General features: G+C 42.6%; 1 protein-coding gene across 1 annotated transcript; it reads right to left on the bottom strand.

Moving 5' to 3' along the window:
- Positions 1-6,334: 6,334 nt before the first annotated feature.
- On the bottom strand, positions 6,335-27,285 carry LOC311223703 (neuromedin-U receptor 1-like; the record flags this gene model as incomplete). Its single annotated transcript, XM_084308475.1, has 2 exons — positions 6,335-6,765; positions 26,409-27,285. The coding sequence occupies 2 exons, from the start codon at positions 27,283-27,285 to the stop codon at positions 6,335-6,337; spliced, it is 1,308 nt and encodes a 435-aa protein (XP_084164601.1).
- Between the last annotated feature and the right edge of the window lie 532 nt (positions 27,286-27,817).

Below are 27,817 nucleotides of genomic sequence, written 5' to 3'. Positions count from 1 at the left end.
GTAAGGATAACAATCAATTAAAACATGTACAACTTGTGTATGATACATGTATCCATAATTAACAAACATATATCCCCCACTGGCATGTATCCGGATCTGGCTTAACTAGGCTTTTCAATATTCCCCAACATTCATTAGAAAAGCTTTTCATACTGTAGACTACTTTCTATCAGTTGTGTCCAATGTGTTTTTTTTTTTTTATCTGTGAACCCATTCCTGTTCGCACAATTATCTGCAATTTTCCAAGAAAGATCTATGAGTTATGGTTACTATATTTAAAAGCATTACTGAACCAATATATACTGTATATACCAACTCTTTACCAACGTGGGGTTATAAAAGTGGATTTTTACACCAAGTTTTGGTGGGTTTTCTTTATCTCAAGACGATATATTATATTATTGTAATATATTGTTATATATTATATACAATAATAAAGTACAGTAGGTGTGCTTTGTGTGTGATTGCATGTTGCAAGTTTGAGCAAATAAGCAAACCTTGTACACATCGACAACAAACTGAACGGGTCAAAACATGCAGAGGCACTCTACAAGAAGGGCCAGAGCCGACTCTACTTCCTCAGAAGGCTGAGATCCTTCAACATCTGTACAAGGATGTTGAGGATGTTCTATGAGTCGGTGGTGGCGGGCGCCTTCTTGTACGCTGTGACCTGCTGGGGCAGCGGATAGAGCAGGGGACACAGGCTGGAAAAGCTTGTCCGGAAGGCCAGTACCGTGGTGGGGGTGGAGCTGGAATCTCTAGCGGTGGTGGCAGAGAGGAGGAGCCTTGCTAAGCTCCACGCCATCATGGACAACCCCTCCCACCCACTACACACAGACTTGGCTGAAAGAAGGAGCACGTTCAGTCAGTGTTTCCCTTATATGCATTCAGCGGCGGTGCGCAGTGTATCACGATATATTATCTTATCAAGTGAAAATATCTTGTATTTGGTACAATAAGTCCAATATTGAGTAGAATTATCTTTATTTTTTTTATCTACTTTTTCTACCCATTTTAAATTTATCTCCATTTCCCCAATTTCGTATTGTCCAATTCTACCCTCCCCTGTCTCGAACGCTGTTAGGCCATGCCTTCCACAAGCCGACTGCAATGTGGACGAAGCCTTGCATCACGTGTCCCCTCCGGTACTCGAGGAGGCAGCTGTCGCATCTTTTCACCTGCACAGCGCGATCTCTCAGCGGCGAGGAGTAGCACGTGGGAGGCTCACGCTGCCCCCGTTGCTTCCTGATTCTACTGCGCAGGCGCACCAACCGACCTGTAGGAGTCGCTGTCCACAACGTCCGATCCCCACCCACCAGCTTCCCACCCCCTAATACTGCCAATTGTATTCGTATGAACGACCAGCCAAGCTGGTAGCAACGCCGAGATCTGGGCTCGAACCCAGCATTTCCTGCGTTGGTGGCGAGCGCCTTGCCCACTGCGCCACCTAGCCGCCCTTGAGTAGAATTATCTTTAATTATCTTATCCCACTGGCAGATAATTTTGCTTATTTCAAGTATTTTCTTCATGATTTTGGTCAATTTAATCTTGTTTTAAGAAAACAAGGTGAACATTTTCTAGAACAAGATTAAATTGACAAATCAAGAAAAAAAACTTGAAATAAGCAAAATGATCTGCCAGTGGAATAAGATAATTCAAGATATTTTCACTTGATAAGATTTCATTTTTTGCAGTGTACAAATATGCAGCACCGCTGTTGACATTTTTTTCAGGGGAAACACCGTCAGTGTTAGACTAAGACTCCCTAGATGTAACACTGAACGGCACAGGAAGTCCTTCATTCCGACAGCCATTAGATTTATTAGATCTAGATTAGATTAGCATCACTGCATCACTGAGCACAGGGTGACCTCCGCCGCGTTCGACACGGTCGACCATTCCACCCTGGTCGATCGTCTTGAACACAGGCTCGGTATTGGGGGGTCTACCCTAAGCTGGTTCTCATCTTACTTGAGCAGCCGCTCCTTTTCGGTCAGTTTGGGTGGACACTCCTCCCCCACAGCTAGTCTACCGTATGGGGTCCCCCAAGGTTCCATCCTGGCCCCCATACTCTTCTCTATTTACATGCTCCCCCTGGCCGAAATCATCCAGAAACACAATATTTCATACCACTTCTATGCTGATGACTCCCAAATCTACCTTCCCCTCAACCCCTCTGACACAGCTAACCTAGACTCCCTTAAAAACTGTCTCAGGAACATAAAAAGCTGGATGGCCCTCAACTTCCTTCAGCTAAATGAAAACAAAACAGATAATTTTGTTTGGCCCCCCCTCTTCCACCAATACACTCTCCAACAGCCTAGGACAACTCTCCACCCACCTCAAACCCCACGTCAAGAGCCTGGGCGTAATCTTTGACCCAGAGCTCAAATTCGACCGGCAGGTAAATGCCGTAGTCAAGTCATGCTTTTTCCAACTCTGTAACATCACTAAAATAAAACCAATACTTTCACCCGTCGACCTGGAAACAGTAGTAAACGCATTCATCACATCACACCTTGATTATTGCAATGCCCTCTACACCGGCATCAGTCAGGCAGCCATGTCCTGCCTCCAAATGGTACACTTGGCAGCTAGGTTCCTTACCGGCACCAAAAAAAGAGAACACATTTCTCCAATTCTAGCCTCCCTACACTGGCTCCCAGTCCCACTTAGAATAGACTTCAAAATCCTCCTCCTGACCTTTAACACTTTGAGTGCCAACGACGAGATTTCTTGTTAGTTCATGCCAACCGTTCAGTGCCAACGAGACGAGAGATCTCGTTTTTTTTTTTTTTATTAACGATTTCCATTCATATTTCATCAATCTAGCCTCACGTTACCACTGGGACTCTGTCTGAGCTCCATTGGGAAAATACCGCCCCCTATCGTCTCTCCTTATGGTACTGCACCCCTTTGGATTGGATTGAATGAAAAGCATGAAAAGAATAATCCTGCTTCCACCTTTTACTTGTCAGACAAGTAACCCGAGACGATCGAAGTCATTGCCGAGCCGCAGAACAGCGGAGAATGTGTGTTTACAGTACCCAGCGTTGGATCAATAAACGCGATCGATATTTGGAATGGCGATCAGGAATTGGAATAATCTTTTTGGAGAACATCTGATCTGAGGTAAGGAATCTATTTTACCAGTCTTGGGATAATCAGATATTTTTTCACCTATATATCAACGTGGGCCCTATGTGTGTGTGTGTGCTGATCAGGAAATGGATAATCGATTTGTCAGCCCGCTTCTATAGCGTGCATAAGTACACATATACTAGGCTTGGGCGGTATGACGGTATTAAGGTATACCAGGGTATTTAGAAATACCTACGGTATTGATTTTCAATACCGTCCGTCACCGTCAAAATCACAGATGCGCTTCAGTTTCTATAACAGTGAAACGGAGTTTTGAGTGTAGTGCACACACTGAGTGTAGTGCACACACTCGCCAGCAGAGGGCGAGACCGCTCTAGTGGAGCGAGTGGGTCACAACGGTGTAATGTTGCGACAGTGCTGTGAAAATACCGTAAAGCGTTGTGACGAGAGCAGTGTTGTTGTGGTCCTTGTGGAGCAATCAGTCTCTTATTATATGTGAACTAAAGAGTACAAGGTTTACACAACAGCCCCCACCCGCCTTTTTATTGTATTTGTACCGTCCTGTACTATCCGCTGTCAGCTGTTTATCTCTCTCTGTGAGCTACTGAGCTTGAATAAATAGCGTTAGCTCAAGTTAGTAGCGTTAGCTCTGCGGCTAATCTTGGATTACCCTGAACTAAATCAATGGCTAGGTTATAAAGCATTCGAGTAGTTTTTACTGCACATAGAAGTAGCCAAACAACGGGAGCATTTCGGGAGCATATGACCAAAACCCAGGCAATTTCTAGCCCTTAAGGAATCAAATAGTCTGCCATGGCTATAGGCTAGATGCTAACGCTAAAACGGTGCGGGCTTCTACCGGTGCGGGACGGGACTATCATTCTGAGAGCTGACGATGATTTGTTTACTTGGTAACACGTAACACCCCCCCCCCCCCCCCCCCCCGCTGATGAAAATGAAAGTCATACCGTCAAATACCGTGCACCGGGGTATTATAACATAAAGGTTTGCCGGTTTGAAAATAAGGATACCGCCCAAGCCTAACATATACTATCGATAATCTAGCGTTTATTTAAAAACGATTCATAAATAGGCCGAAAAATTACAACGTTTTTTGTGTATTCCAGTATATTCCAGTAAAGGGCGATTATCACAGAATCTTCTGAAATTATCTGGAACTTTCATAAAACGAGCGTTTTTCAAAATGGTATAAAACGGAAATTAACCGATTAAAAAACTATCCGTTTCGACAATGTTGACTGCAAACAAGTCATTGATAAGCGACGGCCATATTATACACATAGCCATAATTTAAGATATAGTTGATGCGTTCGCAAATATGAGAGCTCTATCATTGAAGTGGGTGGTGGCACGCAACGGGGTTCCGGGGCACCGGACCCGTGGCACGGAAAGTGTTATGGCACTATCGGGTGCAGCACCCCTATACATAACAGAGCTCATCACCCCCTACACAGCACCCAGGTCACTAAGATCCTCCAACCAGGCTCAGCTGGTTCCCCCCCCCCCCCCGCACCAGACTCAAAAAGAGAGGCGATCGCTCTTTCAAGGCCGTGGCCCCCAAACTGTGGAACCAGTTACCCCTGGAGATCCGATCTGCCCCCTCGCTGGAGACATTTAAGGCCTGTCTAAAAACCCACTTTTATTCCCTAGCCTTCAATAAACCCTGATTCTCCCACACCCTAACTCACACACTCACTCCCATGCAATGTTATCCTGCCCCCTCCCCGTTGTATCTCTTCTTGTGCTCCTCTGTCCCGTGTGCTATATTGTACTTTGTGCTCCTCTATCCGTTTGTTGGCCTACTGTTGTCCTATTCTCTGAATGTACTGTCTTGTCCTGTTGTGCCTTTTTCTATTTTTGTATTTGTGTATTTTATATTATGACATTGATCTTATGCTTTGATTGTACAGCACTTTGGTTGGCTCTTGAGTTTTTAAACGTGCTTTATAAATAAATGACTTGACTTGACTTGACAGTACAGCCTGGCGAAATCTTCCTGGACACTTAAAACAATTTACACTTCTCACAATCTTCCTGGACACTTTACATGTTCACACTTATTACTGTACATGTTACTGTATATTTCTGTATATTTTTGGCTGGATAGTTGTATATTTAAGATTTTAGAATGTATATACATACCAGAATGTATATCCCGGACCGTATTTTATTCTTTATTCTAAGTTATTCTTATTTTTAATATTATTATATTCTTATTCTTATTTTAGTCCTATTGACTACCTAAATGTTTACTGTCTATTCTATTTGAATTGTATTTCCTGCAGCCCAGACGTGTAATGTCATAAGGTATAGTCTGGAGCTGTATCATAGACGGTGAATGTGAGACTGATTTTGTGGACCCATAGAATGTTTGTCTTGAGTTTTTAGACCTGAATGAGCTTTATACTATTGTAGTGTTATCCGTTCTGAAATGGAAAATGTCCCCATGTACCCAGCAAATCCCTGTGTGCTTTCCCTGCAGGATCATCCCTATGTTCCCCGGGTCCTATGTTCCCCGATTGATTGAAAATTGTATACATTTTTATTATTTTATTAATTATTAATGTCCGCCTTGTTTCGAACTGGTTAAGCTTAGGCCCTCTTTCGAAGTTGGTTAAGGTTAGAGTTTGGAATCAGGGCTGGTGGTCTAAAATTTTCAATCAATCAATCAATCGGGGAACATAGGACCCGGGGAACATAGGACCCGGGGAACATAGACATGCTCCCTTCCCTGCCACCCTTAATATATTTCTCATTTCATTGTCTATGGAGCAGCTCCAGACTTTATACCTGATGACATCACAAGTCTGAGTCTTATCTATCAGGTTTCTGGCTTTTGTAGAGAGTAGCCCATGTTCATAAACACAGTATTGATTGTCTTGATGTGGATGGTGTTCCCCTTCAAAACCCTATTGTTTATGTGCATTGTCTACAGTAATCAGTATTGGGGAGTAGTTAACTACATTTAAATACAGTTCAATTACTAGTTTAACTACATGGTAGTTTGGTGGTAGCTTATCTACATTCAAATCTCTGTAGCATCTTCAGTACTACTGATTTAGGTAGTTAATTACAAACTACACACTTCCCTAGAAATGTAAAATGTTCCACCTCGACAACTGCTCCCCTCCTTAAGACACACCCGCAGGCACTCCTACTAAGTGAGGTCCATAAATCAAACGGATACTTTTACTCTGTATCACTTTAGCCGTTACTCTGTGTAACTGTACAAGACTCCACACTCTGATTGTGATGATTTTATACAATGGAGTTTGTTGTCCTCCCTCTGTCCACAGACGTCGCTGATGTCGCCCTCGACAGCCGCGGTGCCGTGTCCGGGCGGGGCGTCGCTGAGTGTGCTGCGCAGCGTCACCCGGGTCACGCTGAGGGACTGCTTCCTGGGGACGGGGTGATGCGGACAGTGGCACATGACCTCCTTGAACATCTCCCGAAAGCGCGTGGACATGAGGTTGTACAGGATGGGGTTGACGGCCGAACTGAGGTAGAAGAAAACTCCGGATATGATGTGGACATACTCGAAGATCTGGTAGATCTCGTCCGTCCACTTGGTGATGAAGCTCCACATGAGCCGGTCGGTGTGAAAGGGAGCCCAGCAGATCCCAAAGACCACCACCAAAATGACTAGAGAGAAAGAGAGAGAGAGGGATGGCGGGGGGTTGATTATGTATGGAAGTATATTTATTGACGTTTTGTTTAGTATATTTATTGACGTTTTGTTTGGAATTAAACCGTCGTTCCCAGGGGCCCTGCATCAATTGATGAGATCATATCTGATCTGAATTCACATGTGTTGAATGATGAATCCCACTCATTCTTAAACTGAAATGCACGTTCCCATTCAATTAATTTGCATACAGACACGCCCCGCCAGCTCCTTATGAGGCGTGTGCAAAACGGCAGAGATTTGTGATTGATCTCAAAATGAGATTAGATTCAAATGTATTGTCATTATAAAGCACAAGTACAATACACCATCCAACCAGAGTGGATAGATAAATGCTCCATAAATAAATGCATAAATGAATGATAAAAAAAAGAAAAATATTTTGGAAGTGAGAGATTTGAACCTGTGACCATAGGATCCACAGGCAGCCGCACTAACCAGTTGAGCTAAAGGGTCTGACGTTGACTGCAACCGACTAATCCATAATTTACACTTGTCAAGAGCCAAATGCGTAGTCGTTCAGTATTGGCATTAATACATGAGATGTCATGCTAATATGTCATGTTCTACAGTAGGACTTACTACTATGATACCCAATAAAACAAGTCATTCGAATAATAGAAGCCTACTTTGCTGGAACTATTAATGTACCACGTATACAGTACATGTGTGTGTGTGTGCTCGCGCGCTGGGGCTGCTTGACAAGCCTTTCTCCACGCATATTTATTTCTGGAGCATTTATTTATCCACTCTGGTTGGATGGTGTATTGTACTTGTGCTGTATAATAACAATACATTTGAATCTAATCAAATTTTGAGATCAGTCGCAAATCGCTTCCTGTTGAATGGATGATCTAACTGTTCTAATATATAATAATCCATTTCAGAAGCAGAATGCACGCAATAAGTTCTGGGTTTTTTAAGTCGTATTTGGGGGCAATTAACCAATGGTAGGCTTTTTTCCTTAGAGTTTCTTATCTGGGTAAGAGTGCTCTCGACCACTCTTAAAATATGGTCTTGCCTAAGAGAAAAGCAAAAATAAGAAAACATTGCTGAATCCCAGGTAAGAACAAAATAACAAAAAAAATGCTAGTTAAGGGCGGCTAGGTGGTGCAGTGGGCAAGGCGCTCGCCACCAACGCAGGAGACGCTGGGTTCGAGCGCAGCTCTCGGCGTTCTTACCAGCTTGGCTGGTCGTTCATACTAATACAATTGGCAGTATTAGGGGGTGGGAAGCTGGGGGGTGGGGATCGGACATTGTGGACAGCGACTCCTACAGGTCGGTTGGTGCGCCTGTGCAGTAGAATCAGGAAGCGGCGGGGGCGGCGTGTCCCTCCCACGCAGACCCTCGCCGCTGAGAGATCGCGCTGTGCAGGTGAAAAGATGCGACGGCTGCCTCCTCGAGTACCGGAGGGGACACGTGATGCAAGGCTTCGTCCACATTGCAGCCGGCTTGTGGGAGGCATGGCCTAACAACGTTCGAGACAGGGGAGGGTAGAATTGGACAATACGAAATTGGGGAAGGGAGAAAAATTGAAAAATGGGGAGAAAAAGTAGATAAAAAAATAAAATAAAATGCTAGTTAATGAAGAGTTTATCGCCGGCCACTAGGGGGCAGCGTCTTACCAGCACCCAACCGGACATGCCTTGATCTGCGCTGTTATTACTGAGCGGCCATCTTAGTCCTCATTCCCTCACTCGCCTGCGGCAGAGACGTTCGTTCACTCATTCATGTGAGATGCTTATTGCACTATTGCTGTTCATACATATTATATTATATGCATATCAAGGCATGTCCGCTTGGGTGCTGGTAAGACGCTGCCCCCTAGTGGCCGGCGATAAACTCTTCAGTTAAGAACTAAATAAGAGGAAATCTGTTCTTATATCGCTTCGTGAATGAGGCCCATTGTCTCCTTCTCTTCCTCAGTGACTCCTACAGTAGCTGGCCACGATGAGAGCACTCCTCTTAGCCAAAGCTCATTTAACCTACATGTACTTTGTACTATTTGTAATAAACACGGAATGTCCAGTCAGGTATCTTTAGTTGAGGTAATACTTTATCTCCGTTGTTGAGCATGTACCAAAATAACCACATGCAGTCAGTAGCGTAAGTCAGTCTAACGTCGTAAAACTCAGTGTTATCACACTGACGTACTGCAGGTTACCGTAATGACTCTAATACTCTGACATCTCCCCCTTTTAGTTTTACTTCCCTTATTAAAGTAAACAAATACACTTTCTGTATTAACAAGGCTATTATATAGCAATCAATAGGAACATCCTGTAAAGTGGAAACAGTGCTATTCTTCTATAACATCAATAAACAACATTCAACATTCAGAGTAGCAAATGATTATTAAATCACAACAGTTTACATTCCGGAACTCTTTTGACATTTTGTTATGTGGTTAACAATACCACCTGGAACTATTTTCCCTCATTTCTCCCCATTGAAAGGCCATGAGTGTGAGATCATGTTAACTCACAAGTCCAGTCTGATAACTGGCTTAAGGATCCGTCCAGACCTGGACTGTGACAGTCCTTCAGTACCAGCAGGCACGTCGACACTGGTGTCACCTGGCTCTTGACTGGTGTCCTTGGGAACAGGTGAGACTGGTGCTGTGCTCCCAACTGGCCCTGGAGCGGGTACCCCCTGGAGGTGGCGCTGGAGTGATGCTCCCTGCTGTGTCTCAATGATGTAAGAGCGTGGCGTGACACTCTCGCTGGTCACTACTGCAGGAGCTGTCCAGGATTTCTGGTGGTCCAGTTTGGTGAGGACATTACCACCAGGCTGTAGTGGAGGTAGGGGTCTCGCCCTGTGACGTTGGTTGTAGTAGAAGGCTTGCTTTTTCTTTTCAGCCTCGTTCTTCTGCTTGATCTGTCGCTTGTCAGGCCATGAGGGCTGCAAGTTCCTCTCGAGTGTAGGCAGTGTCGTTCTCATTTTCCGACCCATTAGAAGTTCAGCTGGGCTGGCCCCTGTGGTGCTACATGGTGTTGACCTGTAGCACATGAGTGCGATGAGAGGGTCCTTCTGTTTCAGGATTCGCTTTGCGGTCTGCACCGCCCTCTCCGCGTGACCATTGCCTTGTGGGTTGTGTGGGCTTGAGGTGATATGTTTGAAGTCAAGCTCACAGGCTAGGTCTCGAAACTCAGCGCTCGAGAACTGTGGCCCGTTGTCACTTACGACCACGTCCGGGACGCCATAATGGGCACACGTTTTCAGCTTCAGAGCGACTTGAGCACTGGTTGTCGTTGTCATCTGCAGTATCTCTATATATCTAGATTCTAGAGTAGTAGTCTGAGATTATCAAGTAGCTCTGTTTGTTATGCTCACATAAATCTAGAGCTATACGCTCCCATGGTCTGTCAAGGAGCGGAGTAGAGATCAACGGCTCCCTCTGCTGCGCTCTTCTCAGCTCACAGCAGGACTGACACGACAAGACCTTGTGTTTCAGTTGCGAGGAAATGCCCGGCCACCAGACAGAGGCGTTTGCCCTCTCCCGACATTTTGAGAGCCCTTGATGTCCGTCATGGATTCTATTGAGGATTTCTGTCCTCAGTGTCTCTGGTATCAATATGTGGCTTCCTCTGATGACCATTCCATCATACTCTGAAAGTTCACTTTTCGCAGGGAAGTACTCTCATATGACGCTTGGTGATGTATTCACATGTTCAGGCCATCCTGACCTGATGTACTTGATCACTGTCTGCAGCTTTTTATCAGCTGCTGTAGCTTTCCGGATGCTGTCCATCCTCTGTGGAGTAGCTGGCACGTTGTTGATGATAGCTGCGATGTAGCACTCTACATCGGAGTGTGTGTCTTTCTGGTTCTCTGTGTGACTCAGGGGGCTCCTTGACAGTGTGTCTGCCACTACAAGGGTCTTCCCTGGCACTTACTCTGCCACTGGCTTAAAGCGCATGAGCCGCATGAGAAGTCTCTGGCACCTTAGTGGGACATTACTGTTCATTAGTGGGACCAGGGGCTTGTGGTCCGTCACTAGATTGAAACTCTCGAGGCCGTAGAGGTATTTCTCGAACCGTTCACCATGCTGAGGACTCGTAAGCTCATGCACATTCTCGGGCGCGGCGAGCTCCCGGATGGCCAGCACTTTTGCTGGATCTGGCCGCACGCCAGAGGCATCGACCACCTGCCTGAGCACGCACTTGTCCTTGTTGAGCTTGAGCCCAGCAGACTCAACTCTCTCTAGGACCTTCTGGAGGCAGAGGTCATGTTCTTCCACATTTTTTCCATACACTATGATGTCGTCCATATAGACGGCGACGCCTTGCAGGCCTTGGAGTGTCTCTGTCATTTTCCTTTGGAATATATCCTGCACGCTTGTTATTCCAAACGGTAGGCGCCGGAAACAGTACCTGGCGAATGGAGTGATGAAGGTGGTCAGCCGGGTGCTCTCGCTGTGCAGAGGTATCTGGAAGAACCCTGAGGCTGCATCGAGGCTGGAGAACATTGTTGCTCCACTCAGCTTGGCTGTGATCTCTTCCGGTGTAGGTAGGATGAATCTCTCTCTCTTGACCTGTTCATTTAGCTTCTTAAGATCAACACATATACGCACCTTTCCATTCTTTTTGAGCACAGGCACCATGGGGGCACACCAGTCCGTTGGCTCGGTTACCACCACTATGATGCCGTTCTCCTCCATGCGGCGAAGCTCCTGACCTTGGGCATGAGTGGTATTGGGATTCTGCATGCTGTGTGCACTGCGTATGGAGTGGCGTCGTCCTTGAGCCTAATCTTTACCGGCTCCGTCTTTAGTGTGCCGTGGTCTCCAAAGGTACAGTGGACCTCCTCGATCCGTTTCATGAGGCCCATCTCTGCTGCTGTGGACCGGCTGAGTAAGTTATTGACAGACATCCCTCTGATGACAAACACTGGGAATGAGTATGATTTGTCCTTGTATGCAGTGCTAACTTGAAATTGTCCTTGACAATCTAATTTACCCCCTGGGCTGCTCAGTGATACGCTGGTCTGGCTTAGTTCCCTCTCTGGAATAAGCACATTAAAAGTCTCCTCACACATAACACTAGCATCTGCCCCAGTATCAATTTTGAACTGCACTGGTGTTGCACCAATGAGGAGCTGCACTGTCCACTGCTCATTACCAGTGTTTGCATTCACTGATCCCAAGAAGTATTCACTCTGTTCATCTGTCTCTGTTACTTCACTCACCGCTTTGGATTTGCACTGATTATGCCAGTGCCCAGTCCTGTTGCATTTATTGCAAGTTGAATTGCGTGCGGGGCACCACTCTGGATCCTTGTGCTCCATTTCCCCACAACGGCCGCACTTCCCTCTGTGTTCCGCGCCTTTTCCTCCTCTCTTGGCATAGCGTTGCCATCTGGGGTTCTCTCTCCGCGCTCCCCGTACCTCTTGTATGGCCGTGGCGGCTCCCGTAGCCTCCCATGTTAACCGTCTCTGACTGGCGTACAGACTGTATAGTTTGTGCTAAAGTGAGGTCTGACATCAGTTGCAACTTACGAGACTGTTCTTTATCCTGAATCCCCACTACGATCCGGTCTCGGATCTTTTCGTCCCTACACTGACCGAACTCACAGTGTTCTGATAGATCGTAGAGAGCTCTGATAAATGTCTCTGCCAGCTCTCCCGCCCGCTGCACTCTCTGATGAAATACGGCACGCTCATGAATCACGTTTCGTTTAGGGAAAAAATAGCCATCAAATTTGTCCAACACTATCTTGTAGTTGTTCGCGTGTGCCTCATCAGTAAACGTGAACGATTTGAAAATATTTTCAGCTTCACTCCCCATTGCGTATATCAAAGCAGAAACCTGTACATCACGAGGCTTATTAGTGAGCTCCGTAGCCGTTCGATACCTCTCAAACCGCCTCCTCCAGTCTGTCCACTCCGTTGGTTTATCGCAAGAAAAACTTTCTGGTGGGCTAAACTTCGCCATGATTCACTCTCTTAGTAAAAAAAAATTGCCCACTTCTGACACCATGTAATAAACACGGAATGTCCAGTCAGGTATCTTTAGTTGAGGTAATACTTTATCTCCGTTGTTGAGCATGTACCAAAATAACCACATGCAGTCAGTAGCGTAAGTCAGTCTAACGCCGTAAAACTCAGTGTTACCACACTGATGTACTGCAGGTTACCGTAATGACTCGAATACTCTGATACTATTTGTTTTTACTATTAAAACGATTGATCAGAAGATCCGTCTACAATATAATGGATGAGTCCGGTTCCACCACAGTTTCATTCAATGATGAATCGAATGTGACTTTGAGTGAAAATAAAGTTGATGTTCTAATCAAGATGTCAGCCCTACAAATGAGGTGTAAGATATGGAAGCAAATGAGTGCCATAAGTATTTGAATTTAATCAGACACCGCATTTATAGCATTGAAAATAATTACTTTGAAAACATGTATAATAACTTTGAAAACATGTATCTGAATTTTTTCAGACACCGCATTTATAGTTCCAGACACCGCATTTATAGTTTCAGACACCGAATTTATAGCATTGCAAATAAATACTTTGAAAATCATGTATCTGATTTTTTTTGCTCAGAGTTTACCAAAAATGCAGTGTTAATAAAAAAATTCGAATGCATAATAAAATTCAATGTAAAAATGCAGTGTTCATTAAAAAATTCGATGCATAATTGCGGTGTATATAATTCGATGTCAAAAATTGCGGTGTGTGGATTTCGACGTAAAAAAACCAACATCCGGGTTACCCAGACAGGATAAAGCAATCGAGCTGGATGTGATCGAACTGACTTCTGGCCTATCACTGCACGGCTTTGTCAGTCATGTGATCACAACAACCCAGGAAGCCGGGCTCCGGTAATAGTCAGTTAGTTCTGTGTTCCGTGTTGCAATAAACGTTCAACGATGTCAACAAAACGAAGAGAAGAGAAGGTGGCTGAAGCCTGAAGTTGAAACAGTAAGTTTGATCTCAATGATAAACAATAATTAACAGGTAGGCTAACGGCAGGCACCACTACGAATTGAAAATGGGGGACCCTGATGTAAACAAGACGAAAGTCTTTCTCTGGTCTGCATCCCCTTAACAATTGTGTGTATTGAGCCGTACTGTACTGTACCCATTCTGCAATCTGTTAATAAACTTTTCAATCAATCAATCAATTAGGTACTACTACTAGTTAGCTAGAATCCAAATCGAAAATCAAGAATCCAAATCAAAAGTCTTATATAAGGTTATGAGATGAACATGTATGTTATGTAGGTTATGAAATGAATATGTATGTAATATGTAATAAAAACGCAGCTCAACGCATACATTTGATCTAGAACCCCGTTTGTTGTCCCCTAACTGTTATACGAAGATGGCCGGCGGTCTCGTGACGACCAGAATACAAAACGTTACCTGTTGTTATTGTTAAGTCGCTATCTTGTGATAGTAACATGGTCGTGGTGTGAATTACCTGGCTCTAAATTAAAGTATTTTTGGATGACACAACACAGTAATAAGAAGGATGGCAAGTGTATGATGGCATGCATGTACAATAATGCTGTGTTTATATTTATGCTTAATGTACTGTATATATATCCACATGTGTTTGTACATATAACTGCATATAAACCTTTTACATATCTGTAGATACTACTATATCTATATCTGTACATATCCCTTACCTACTCGTACTATATACGCTGCTGGCCAGTATGACTACCATAGTGTCTTTATACCTGCTGTATCAATGTACATAATAATACTACAACTCTGTACATACATATGATCTGATTAGCATTATTACTCAGTAGTACTGATTTATATATTTTAAACAATATAATGAATTAAGGTTTTGTTTTATTTGTCACATAAGGTACATGTACATTACAGTGAAACACTTGGTTCTGTATGAGCCTCCTGAGATTGTGCTTCATAGAAGTTTTTCTAGAAGTTAGACATCTCTTTGATCCAATGACCTTGTAGTAGACAGAAATCTATTTGTTTGTTTCTTCATATCACAGTTTACAATTTATTTTCTTTTTGCAGGCATGACTTCACCCCAACATCCCCTGAGTGGAACATGGAAAGAGTGTTGACCTTGATGTTTATCGTTGTCTTTCAACCATATTGTTTGTTACTGTTTAATAAATTGTTTGTTACTGTTGATGTTTAATAAATGTTTATCGTCGTCTTTCAACACCCTGCCTCAGACTCCTATCCATGGTAACTCCCAGCTATTACTAAAGTTGATTTCAAGACGTGACTCGGGGGCGTTCCAAGGGTGCGTTCCAGCAGAGGTGTTCATTGACTCCAGTGTTGAGTGTTTTTCTGCTGTGAAAACACATAATAAAGTTATTCCTTTCTTCCGTTCAGAATCAGCCAGCCTGTTGTATATTGAACAGCCCAGTATATGTATTAGGGATGCACAGTATGGAAGTTTTTTCAGCCGATAACGGATCACTACCTGCTGCTCATGGCGAATACTGATAACTTCATAACCTGTAGTTTATACACAACTGAGGGTCTACAGGTCTAAAGGACAACAACCAATCAGAGCACTTGTCTGCCATAAAAACATAATACATCTGTAAAATAACAAGGGAACAAAGGTGAATTGTGCCACATTTATTTTAAACGTGTTTTATGTTTACTCTGGTGTTTAAATTTCTGTGAATATAGTTTGTATTATGTACTGTTTACATTTTGTACAATCGTCGTTTCTGTAAATGAGGGAAACCTCAGAGGCTTACGATTTTAAATAAAGGTTGAAATGAAAAAATTTGGTTACAGAAAAATACCTAACCTCTCTTTCTCAGTCATCAGATAGAACATGCTCACAACATTTAACAGCAGCAATGTAGATCTCACAGACTGGGATGCAGCTCGTAGGTCAACAGCTTCTCTTAAAGCAGCCATTAGTCCATCAGTCAGTGGGCTCTCTGTGTTTGGGACAATGACACTAGAGTGGCCATCAGGAGCAAATCCACTGTTCTCCCACTCAATCTGAGGAATATCCACACCCTAAAACAACAGAAATAGAAAGCCTTATTTGTGGTATTAATTATCTTGATAGACAGCAGCAGTAAGGTGGGCACTTATGGCTTTTGAAATCTGTATGCTCCTACTCATTTATCTTTCTGTTTTCACATACTGTAACTCATTTTCTAGGACTATAAGCCCTAAACCACTGCCCATGTTGTTTAGCCGAAAGACGAAAGTCTTTCTCTGGTCTGCATCCCCTTAACAATTGTATGTATTGAGCTGTACTGTACTGTACCCATTCTGCAATCTGTTAATAAACTTTTCAATCAATCAATCAATCAATAGCAAATGTTCATGGCTCTTATTCTGACCTACACTTTTGTAATTCACTCAGCATATGAATTGTTCCCACATGTAAGAGAAATTACATTTTCTCATCAGGAAACCTTTCTTATGCATTTGACACATCCCAACTTTTGCCATACAGTATAACTATGCTATAGTTCAAATATTTTCACCTATTTACCTTGCTGTCAGATAGCCCTTTCTGGTGGGGAACAGGCTTTCGTCCCAGCTCCCACAGCTGATTTGGGGTCATATGGCCTTCTGTTCTTATAGGATGATTTGCCCAGCCACTGCGGAATGTGTCCAGGTCATCGTGAAGCCGTGGCAGGAACACATAATGGCAACAGAAGAGGTGTGTAGCATTGCCAATGTTGAGGAACCCCTCTTCTTCAAGGTAGTGTACTGTAGAGCATCATAGTAGATGACTGTAACAGCTGTCCACACTAGCTTATATACAATATAATATATACAATAATACAATAAATTCACCAAACACTACACAATACCAATGCTGTAAACTGATGAAAATATAATTTATTTATCTGGCCTTCTTCCAAGAATCTGTCAAGAAGTTTGGTTTCCCTCTTAGGTAAATATTTCCTGAGGCAGTGGGGGGCCATTGAAACCAACACTTAATGTGGTCTTTGTTGTAATTGTTGGTATATTTTAGGGTACGAGCTGATCAGGGGGTGGAAAATGTGGACGTTCCACGTCTCATGTTTACAGTCCGTGGCACTGGAAGGGGCAGCTTTATATCTGGCAAGAGTGTTCACAATCAACGGTAAGCCCAAAAGATCAGAGATTGCTAGTTGAAAGACACCATCTCACTGCTGCCATGCCAGAACTGTACTGTTTGCTACACATATACCTACTAGAAGCAGTACTGTTATTTGCAATAGTGTGAGGTAAAATTCCTCTCTATGGTGGGAGTTGATGTCAGTCAAAGGGTACTTAACTGTGACCTCTTCATCATGCAAATTAAACAATCTCTTCCTTGCTGCAAAAATAAAAATGTACAGTTTTTGCTGGGCAGTGTGTGTCGAATTACATTTGTATGTCACACCTATTGTCTTAGTATGTAAATAACACGAGATAATGTTTTAGAAACATGTTACAAAAACATAATCTCTTGTTTTGGACTGACAATAATGACTCATGCAAGGGTAGATAAAGAAATACACACAATGAACATCAGATCATTGGATTGCATTTAAAATAAAATCCATCTGTGCATTTGTTGTTGCTGGAAACCTTTTCTCAACAAAAGAAACTGCTGAGATCTTACATGATCAGTTGTTTATTATACATACATAATAATTCCATGTCAAATCTGCCACAAATGCAAATATTGCCATTCCCTGTCCTTTAACTTTAAAATGTTCTGGTAAACTCGCAATTTTCCAGGATAGAGAGGCTATGGCGAGACATGTGGACAGCTGTTACAGTCATCTACTATGATGCTCTACACTACCTTGAAGAAGAGGGGTTCCTCAACATTGGCAATGCTACACACCTCTTCTGTTGCCATTATGTGTTCCTGCCAGTGCCACGGTGACGATGACCTGGACACATTCCGCAGTGGCTGGGCAAATCATCCTATAAGAACAGAAGGCCATATGACCCTAAATCAGCTGTGGGAGCTGGGACGAATCCATCACCCAATTCCAGTTTCTGATAACATGGAGGTATGGAGGTAACTTTGTCCAATTTTTACAACTGCAATGCTTTCAATAGTATTGATCCCTCAGCCACTCAAAAACTGAAACCGCTATCCATGCTCTTGCAAACACCTACCAGACTCCATTGAACTTCCCCTGTATTTTCATCCCAGAGCACCCTTTTAAGAGAGCATACTGTAGGTGGCTATAAAGCCTGTTCCCCACCAGAAAGGGCTATCTGACAGCAAGGTAAATAGGTGAAAATATTTGAACTATAGCATAGTTATACTGTATGGCAAAAGTTGGGATGTGTCAAATGCATAAGAAAGGTTTCCTGATGAGAAAATGTAATTTCTCTTACATGTGGGAACAATTCATATGCTGAGTGAATTACAAAAGTGTAGGTCAGAATAAGAGCCATGAACATTTGCTAAACAACATGGGCAGTGGTTTAGGGCTTATAGTCCTAGAAAATGAGTTACAGTATGTGAAAACAGAAAGATAAATGAGTAGGAGCATACAGATTTCAAAAGCCATAAGTGCCCACCTTACTGCTGCTGTCTATCAAGATAATTAATACCACAAATAAGGCTTTCTATTTCTGTTGTTTTTAGGGTGTGGATATTCCTCAGATTGAGTGGGAGAACAGTGGATTTGCTCCTGATGGCCACTCTAGTGTCATTGTCCCAAACACAGAGAGCCCTCTGACTGATGGACTAATGGCTGCTTTAAGAGAAGCTGTTGACCTACGAGCTGCATCCCAGTCTGTGAGATCTACATTGCTGCTGTTCAATGTTGTGAGCATGTTCTATCTGATGACTGAGAAAGAGAGGTTAGGTCTTTTTCTGTAACCAAATTTTTTCATTTCAACCTTTATTTAAAATCGTAAGCCTCTGAGGTTTCCCTCATTTACAGAAACGACGATTGTACAAAATGTAAACAGTACATAATACAAACTATATTCACAGAAATTTAAACACCAGAGTAAACATAAAACACGTTTAAAATAAATGTGGCACAATTCACCTTTGTTCCCTTGTTATTTTACAGATGTATTATGTTTTTATGGCAGACAAGTGCTCTGATTGGTTGTTGTCCTTTAGATCTGTAGACCCTCAGTTGTGTATAAACTACAGGTTATGAAGTTATCAGTATTCGCCATGAGCAGCAGTTAGTGATCCGTTATCGGCTGAAAAAACGTCCATACTGTGCATCCCTAATACATATACTGGGCTGTTCAATATACAACAGGCTGGCTGATTCTGAACGGAAGAAAGGAATAACTTTATTATGTATTTTCACAGCAGAAAAACACTCAACACTGGAGTCAATGAACACCTCTGCTGGAACGCACCCTTGGAACGCCCCCGAGTCACGTCTTGAAATCAACTTTAGTAATAGCTGGGAGTTACCATGGATAGGAGTCTGAGGCAGGGTGTTGAAAGACGACGATAAACATTTATTAAACATCAACAGTAACAAACAATTTATTAAACAGTAACAAACAATATGGTTGAAAGACAACGATAAACATCAAGGTCAACACTCTTTCCATGTTCCACTCAGGGGATGTTGGGGTGAAGTCATGCCTGCAAAAAGAAAATAAATTGTAAACTGTGATATGAAGAAACAAACAAATAGATTTCTGTCTACTACAAGGTCATTGGATCAAAGAGATGTCTAACTTCTAGAAAAACTTCTATGAAGCACAATCTCAGGAGGCTCATACAGAACCAAGTGTTTCACTGTAATGTACATGTACCTTATGTGACAAATAAAACAAAACCTTAATTCATTATATTGTTTAAAATATATAAATCAGTACTACTGAGTAATAATGCTAATCAGATCATATGTATGTACAGAGTTGTAGTATTATTATGTACATTGATACAGCAGGTATAAAGACACTATGGTAGTCATACTGGCCAGCAGCGTATATAGTACGAGTAGGTAAGGGATATGTACAGATATAGATATAGTAGTATCTACAGATATGTAAAAGGTTTATATGCAGTTATATGTACAAACACATGTGGATATATATACAGTACATTAAGCATAAATATAAACACAGCATTATTGTACATGCATGCCATCATACACTTGCCATCCTTCTTATTACTGTGTTGTGTCATCCAAAAATACTTTAATTTAGAGCCAGGTAATTCACACCACGACCATGTTACTATCACAAGATAGCGACTTAACAATAACAACAGGTAATGTTTTGTATTCTGGTCGTCACGAGACCGCCGGCCATCTTCGTATAACAGTTAGGGGACAACAAACGGGGTTCTAGATCAAATGTATGCGTTGAGCTGCGTTTTTATTACATATTACATACATATTCATTTCATAACCTACATAACATACATGTTCATCTCATAACCTTATATAAGACTTTTGATTTGGATTCTTGATTTTCGATTTGGATTCTAGCGAACTAGTAGTAGTACCTAATTGATTGATTGATTGAAAAGTTTATTAACAGATTGCAGAATGGGTACAGTACAGTACGGCTCAATACACACAATTGTTAAGGGGATGCAGACCAGAGAAAGACTTTCGTCTTGTTTACATCAGGGTCCCCCATTTTCAATTCGTAGTGGTGCCTGCCGTTAGCCTACCTGTTAATTATTGTTTATCATTGAGATCAAACTTACTGTATCAACTTCAGGCTTCAGCCACCTTCTCTTCTCTTTGTCGTCGGGAGGAAAGCGGTAATAAGATACCGTTTTGTTGACATCGTTGAACGTTTATTGCAACACGGAACACAGAACTAACTGACTATTACCGGAGCCCGGCTTCCTGGGTTGTTGTGATCACTAGACTGACAAAGCCGTGCAGTGATAGGCCAGAAGTCAGTTCGATCACATCCAGCTCGATTGCTTTATCCTGTCTGGGTAACCCGGATGTTGGTTTTTTTACGTCGAAATCCACACACCGCAATTTTTGACATCGAATTATATACACCGCAATTATGCATCGAATTTTTTAATGAACACTGCATTTTTACATTGAATTTTATTATGCATTCGAATTTTTTTATTAACACTGCATTTTTGGTAAACTCTGAGCAAAAAAATTCAGATACATGATTTTCAAAGTATTTATTTGCAATGCTATAAATTTGGTGTCTGAAACTATAAATGCGGTGTCTGGAACTATAAATGCGGTGTCTGAAAAAATTCAGATACATGTTTTCAAAGTTATTATACATGTTTTCAAAGTAATTATTTTCAATGCTATAATGCGGTGTCTGATTAAATTCAAATACTTATGGCACTCATTTGCTTCCATAGTAAGAACACACACTAAAATGCAACAACCTTATAAGTGGTTTAGCAAAGGTTTTCCCATTAGTTGTGCAGAATAATGGAGGTCAAAGTAGCAAATAAAAAAACAACTATTGCACAGTAGTATTATAGGCAGTTTGTATAATGTGTATTGATTTAGTAAAATCATGGACTGTAATTGTCCTAGTACTTTTTTCAGCAGCAGGTTATTATGACCTATGAATGCCATATTTTGTCGTATTTATTACAGTATTATTATAATTATTTAATTGTTTAGCACGACTTCATTGAAATGTGGGACAGTTTTCTTATGTTGCAAAACTATTATGAAAAATTACAACTTACAGTAAATAATTTTCACTGAGTTTATTGGTGCAAAAATTACACAAACACATCCCTCCCAGTTGCAAACATTATATTGTGCTTTAACTTTCTCAATCAACGTCTTTTTGAAGTTTAGAGGAAAAGCACCTTTACTGTCCCTTGTCAGCCGTTCCAGTTTACTTTGAACCTTTGCGCTGCATAAAATATTTATTTATTCACTGTCAGTTTGTTTGTTTGTTTGTTTATTTGCACATAAAAAAACAATTACATATATAATACAATACAATCCACAAAGGGATGTGTAGGAGAATTGCCTAAAAACCCTCTAGGGGCTTGCATGTGGCATTCACCAGGAAGCAAAATTACACTGATATTACATCAACATAAAATATAACTAGGGATGCCCCGATCGATCGGCCACCGATCGTTATCGGCCGATAATCAGTATAAATATGCGATCGGGGAATTCCGATAATGAGTCATATTCGCCGATCGCGGAAACTGATCAAGTGGATATCTCACTCGCTTGTCTCAGACGCACAGGACCTGCAAACTGCTCCTCCTCCCTAGCCCCGCCCGCCCCGTGTAGAGTTTGTAAACAAAGAGGTGCGGCTCCTCTGCTCGAGTCTGTAGTGCATTCGACCTGCGCTAACGTTAGCTACCTAGCTATCGTTACTGTTTAAACAAAATTACCCAGTCAACTATTCACGTTTAGTAGGCATTGTCTAACGGTATTTAGCCGGCTAGCTACCGATAGCTCCTGATATCAACAAATGATCCAGAAAATCTAGTAGTCCATGTTCATACCTCCGGTAGCTTGCGTTAGCTTGCGTTAGCTGACGTTAGTTTACTGTTCAAAACGAAATGTCCCATTGAACTAAAGTTCTGTCTTAACGTCATCTAGCCGGCTAGCAGTAGCTACAGATAGCTCTTGATATCAATGTCTTATAACATTGATTTAATGCGTATTCGAGCTGAGGGCTTGCTGAATGTGAAATGACCAAAGCATAACGTTACCAATAGGGTCCCGCTGCAGCGCCGGAGAATCCTTTTTGGAGCTGGAGGCTACTAGAGTACACACAGACAGTGGAGCTGTTTGCAGATAGCGAGCATTTTGACTTGTTGCGTGGTGGCGATGTCTCGCAGATAATACAAGTACAAGTCTAATTATATAATATATATATTTTATAAAAAAAAAAAAAAAAAAAAATTATATAAAATAATTTTTAATTTCTTTTTAATCAAAAACGATCAGTATCGGATCGGTATCGGCCGATATGGCTCACGACGATCGGTGATCGGTATCGGTGGCAAAAAACGTGATCGGGGCATCCCTAAATATAACCCCCCCCCCCCTCCCCAAACACGCACAAGGAACATTCATTCACAATACACACAAGCAGGTCTAGTCACCGAAGCAGGCACCCATGCCATACGATTTCGGGTATAGAGAAAACATCTAATGACAGGAAGAATATATAATGAGAGTTTGTAAATCCAATCAGCGGGGGTGCCATGCACGTAGCACGGTTGAAAGCCTACAAGGTTTTGATCTCCCCATCCCCCTCTGGAATGTTGAATTTAAATGCAAATGCAGAGTATTGCGTAAAGCCGACAGACGGCTGTGGCGACGGCTGTGGTGACGTGGGGCGTTTATTTTTTTCCGGAATTTTTATATGATGATATGATTTCTTTTGATCAAATAATTTTTATTTTCAATTGCAACAAACAACAACACAACATCAACATCAATAATATCACAACAATAATTGTAATAATAATGATAAGACAATAATAAATATGTGTTACTTATAGAACAAGATTAATAATACAAAATACAAAATAAAAATACGAAGTAATGGGCGCCCCAGTGGCGAACCACATAGCGCGCTCAGCCGCGACACGGCCGACCTGGTTCGATTCCCAAACCCGTCGTTATTTGCCGAATGTCTTCCCTCCACTCTGTCTCCCATTCCTCCTCTGTCTCTCTCTACTGGACTGCCCAGTAGCAATAAAGCGATAAAAAAAAAAAAAAAAAAAAAACACAAAGTAATAAATAATAAAGACATCACAAACAACACAAAAGATATCAGACATTGGACATCTCCCCCCCCCCACCCCAAGATCGCCCATGACCAACACCCCTCCCCCACTCCGTCGCTACATTGAGTTCTTGACCACCTTGGCTGCCGCAGTCCATAGTTCAATACCCGCCTGTCCCACGCCAACCATCCAAGCAGTTGATATATCCAAGTAAATAACGTCCAGCAGTGTCAGGGACCAGTGAATTAATGTGAGATTATCAGGTTCTTTCCATCTCATAGCGATACGTTTTTTGGCTGCTGTAATGCCTTCCAGAATAATTATTTTCTGTTGTATGGATGTTGGTAGTGAAGATATATCGTTTAGAAGTAATGTTGCTGCCGTGAGTGGAATCGATATGTTACCGATGCCCGAGAGTCTAGCTGCTATAGATTTCCAGAAATGGGGCACTGGTGGGCACTCCCAGACCATATGCATATATATGCCGGTGGCTCTTAGAGAGCATAGAGTGCACGGGGAGTCGGCCACCAGTCCCATAGCAAACAGTTTCCTAGGTGTGAGACACGTCCTATGAATATAATTTAAATTAATTTGTTGGTGATTAGGGTTGCAGGAGGCTAATATAGCATTTGTCCAAACGTCGTCCCAGTCAAACTCAGGGTCTAACTCTGGGATGTCCCCTCGCCAGATTGTATCTAATGTAAATTTTGTATATGTGGATTTGATTAAACATAATATATAAAAATCTGAGACAAACCCTCTTGTGGTTGCCCTGTCACCGATCACCCAGATAAAAGGGTGTGGGTGCAACGCCAACCTTAATTGAAGGTAAAGGAAGAAAGATTTTTTAGGTCCTGAAACGCTTATTTATCTTTTTTAAACGTACGTTTTTATTAAGCCAATGACTGATTAACACGTCATTCTCCGCCATGCGTTGTCTGCCAATGACTGATTACCACGTCATTGAGATCAATATTTCAAATTTTCGTCATGGTATTCACATTTCACCCACGGAGTGGTGACTGGTGCTGTAGATCTCCACTCAACTCTCCAACGCTTCAATACCGCCACCTGGTGGCCGATCGGCGAGTTGCCAAAACCGGAAGTGACCGGAAATGCTTGGTCCGCACGCTACTCCGGACTCCATCTTGACACACTGGATATCGATCCGTTGCCATAACTCAATAAACAACATTATTTGGACGTATATAGTATTATTGGCTGTTTGGTTTTATAACCCAGAGATTGGAAGCATGTAATAGGTCTATCAGGGTGCTTGGAATTTTAAGAGTTAAGATGCCGTTAAATGCGGTGACAGTAACGTTGGGCTGTACCACATAAACATTCTAAATAAATAACTAGTCAACAATAGTCAACAATTTACCCATAAAGAAAGCAGAATGATAAATCTGATGGATCAATTGCTGTTGAAAGCCAAAAGTTTGTTGCTGTGCAGAGCGTCTGGACGTCCATCGTGAAAATTATAATAACAAAGGCCATATTTGTTATTGTTATTTAATATTTATGGTTGTCGCGCAAAACTCAGATGACATACTGGTGCCAACAAAGCACTCGCCTTGATTTGCATGCAAATTTAACTCCGCCCCCACACAAAGAAATGTTACTATTAGAGATACTATACGCTTTTATAGCTTTTAGCTTTTTTTTTGTTAGCTTTTATAGTAAACATGTTCTTAAACAGTCAAATCATCGTCATTTGTAACAACAAAACAACACAAAGTTCCCCCCCAACTATGGTGAACATTAACATTGTTTCCCTTCCCGTTTACCATTTTGTCCTTTACAGTGCATTCGGGGTGAGAAATAAGTATATGTTTTGCTAAATTGTCTATTTTTCAGAGCCAAAGCAATTTTGTTACACATCCACCCACCTCGACACAAGTGCTTTCATTTTGAGCCACAAAATTACCAAACAAGTGCAAAAAAAACTAAAGCACTTGTTTTGATTTCAAATCAAATCAAAACAAGTGCTTTAGTTTTTTTGCAGCCTTTCATCTTCATAAGAATAGACTAGATGGAAAATGAATTGATGAATACAAGGGACTAGGGGTGTAACGGTACACAGAAGCCACAGTTCGGTGCGTACCTCGGTTTTGGGGTCACGGTTCGGTACAACAGTAAACAAATATTTATAATGATTATTCTATATTTATAATTATTATTATTAATTTAAATTTTTTTTTATTATGTTATACTTCCACCTAAGCTTGCCGCGGTAGTCAGTGATACTAGTGCAGAGTGCGCGGTTGTTAATTTGTTGTCTCGGCTTGTCATCATGCCTTTACAAGCTTCAACATTTTATTCATCATGTAAATGTGGCAATACAAGCTTGATATTCAATGTTTATATCAAAGTAAGCCAGTGTAAAGTAAAATAAAGATATTGAGCATACATTTGTAAAATGTGCAACCCTAGTTTCACCTACAGATCCAGCTCTTAAAAATCGAACCGCTGGAGAGCTCCCGTAGCTCACTGCATATCTCGGCGCTATTTCTGCGTCGGGGAAAACCGTGCTCGTCACGGATCTGGGGTACACGAGTTCGATTCCTGGACCCGCCGTATTTTCTCAGAGTGTCTTCCCCTGCTCTACATCCCATTTCAACCTGTTTCTGTCGGTCATGCTTGACCAGAAAAGCGATAAACGCTAAAAAATAAAGTAAAAAAAAATAAAAAATCGAACCGCTACTGCAAGAGCGCAGTATTGTTAACGCCTTGTTAACAGCACTGCCAGGTTAATGGTGCATGATTACCGCAGTAGCAGTGCAGAGCATAGCTCAGAGTCCTAAGAGCTGCATCTGTTGTGTCGTATGAGATGTATTCGTTGTATGGCTGGATGTACCGAACCGTGACGTCCGTACCGTGAAGTCGTGGGACGAATACACGTACCGTTACACCCCTACAAGGGACACTATTTCTAAGGACTACCTCAGGAGCTTAGAGAAATAGGAGTGGCTCGGTACTCACACAACATCTTGGTGACCTGCCGGCGGCGGGCTTTCTGCTGCTGGGCGCGGACGTTACAGAAGCTGTCTTGTCCCAGGCCTGCCTTGGCTTCCAGCACCTGAAGCATCTTCTCCCGCTTCAGCTCCATGCCGATGAGCATGTAGAGGACGCTGATGGTGAGCATGGGCAGAGCGAAGAACAGCAACGCGGTGATCTGGACCGTCAGGTTGTACATCCACTGTGGCTTCACCAGCGTACAGATGGCAGAGCCCGGGATCCCCTCGCCCTGGTTGCAGTCGCCGTCGCCGCACTCGACCCCGCCAACCAGGCCGGTGGAGCGAGGAAGCAGGGTCTTGATGCCGTGCAGGCTGGTGTTGGGCAGGGCGCACAGCACCGACACACCCCACACAGTCAGGATGACCCGCTTGGCGTGGGTGCGCGTCACCACGTACTTGGCACGCAGCGGGTGCACCACGGCGATGTAGCGCTCCACGCTGAGCGCCGTCACATTGAGGATGGAGGCGAAGCAGACGGTCTCGAAGAGGAAGATCTTGAAGTAGCAGCCGCCCTTACCCAGGAGGAAGGGGTAGTTCTGCCACATGTCGTACAGCTCGAACGGCATGCCCAGGAGCAGCACCAGCAGGTCGGACACCGCCAGGCTGAACAGGTAGTAGTTGGTCGGCGTCCACATCACCTTGTTGCGGGTGATGACGGTGCACGTCAGCACATTGCCCACGGCGCCCACCAGGAAGATGAGCAGGTAGGTGAGGCAGACGGGGAGGAACACGGTGGAGCGGTGGGGCCCCCGGTACTTCTCCAGATACTCCTCCTCGGTCAGACAGGCGTCGCTCGGTCCCAAGCCGCTGCCGTTCGTCTCGGAGATCAGGTTGTCACACATCACCGTTGCCGGGCAGCCAGCCAGCGGATCAGAAGTACAGTTGGGGCTTAACATTATGCTGCTCACGTTCAGCATCTAGGAAAAATAAGATCAAATTGTCATGTTGACCTTAACCAGATCACAATACAGGAAGTGATAAGAGGGTTGTTGTTCTAATTTGGGTTTATGTCACCGAAATGAGTTGAAGAAGTTAGATGGGTGTGTTATGACCCAGCCAATCACCCACGATCAACTGTTTGGACTTAGAACTTCACTTCACTTGTTTGCTCTGTTCAGGCCGATCTTGCATAAAATGTACATATTGTACGTAATAGACATAGTAGCAATAGTAATATATTTACAAAAATGTACAATGTGTACGTATTACAATTAAGTAATATATATATATATTTTTTTTTACTTTATTTTTAATTTTTCTTTATTTTAAATTTTTTTGTTTTAAGAAAACATCCAAGTTCCCCTGCTGGGGAATAAACCGGGGGTGGCAAGTGCCTTTACCTCAAGACTATCGAGACACACTTCCTTTAACCCT

The sequence above is a fragment of the Notolepis coatsorum genome (assembly GCF_963971535.1).
Source record: "Notolepis coatsorum genome assembly, chromosome: 2".
Lineage (NCBI taxonomy): Eukaryota > Metazoa > Chordata > Actinopteri > Aulopiformes > Paralepididae > Notolepis > Notolepis coatsorum.
This window is presented reverse-complemented; position numbering and strand designations above follow the sequence as displayed.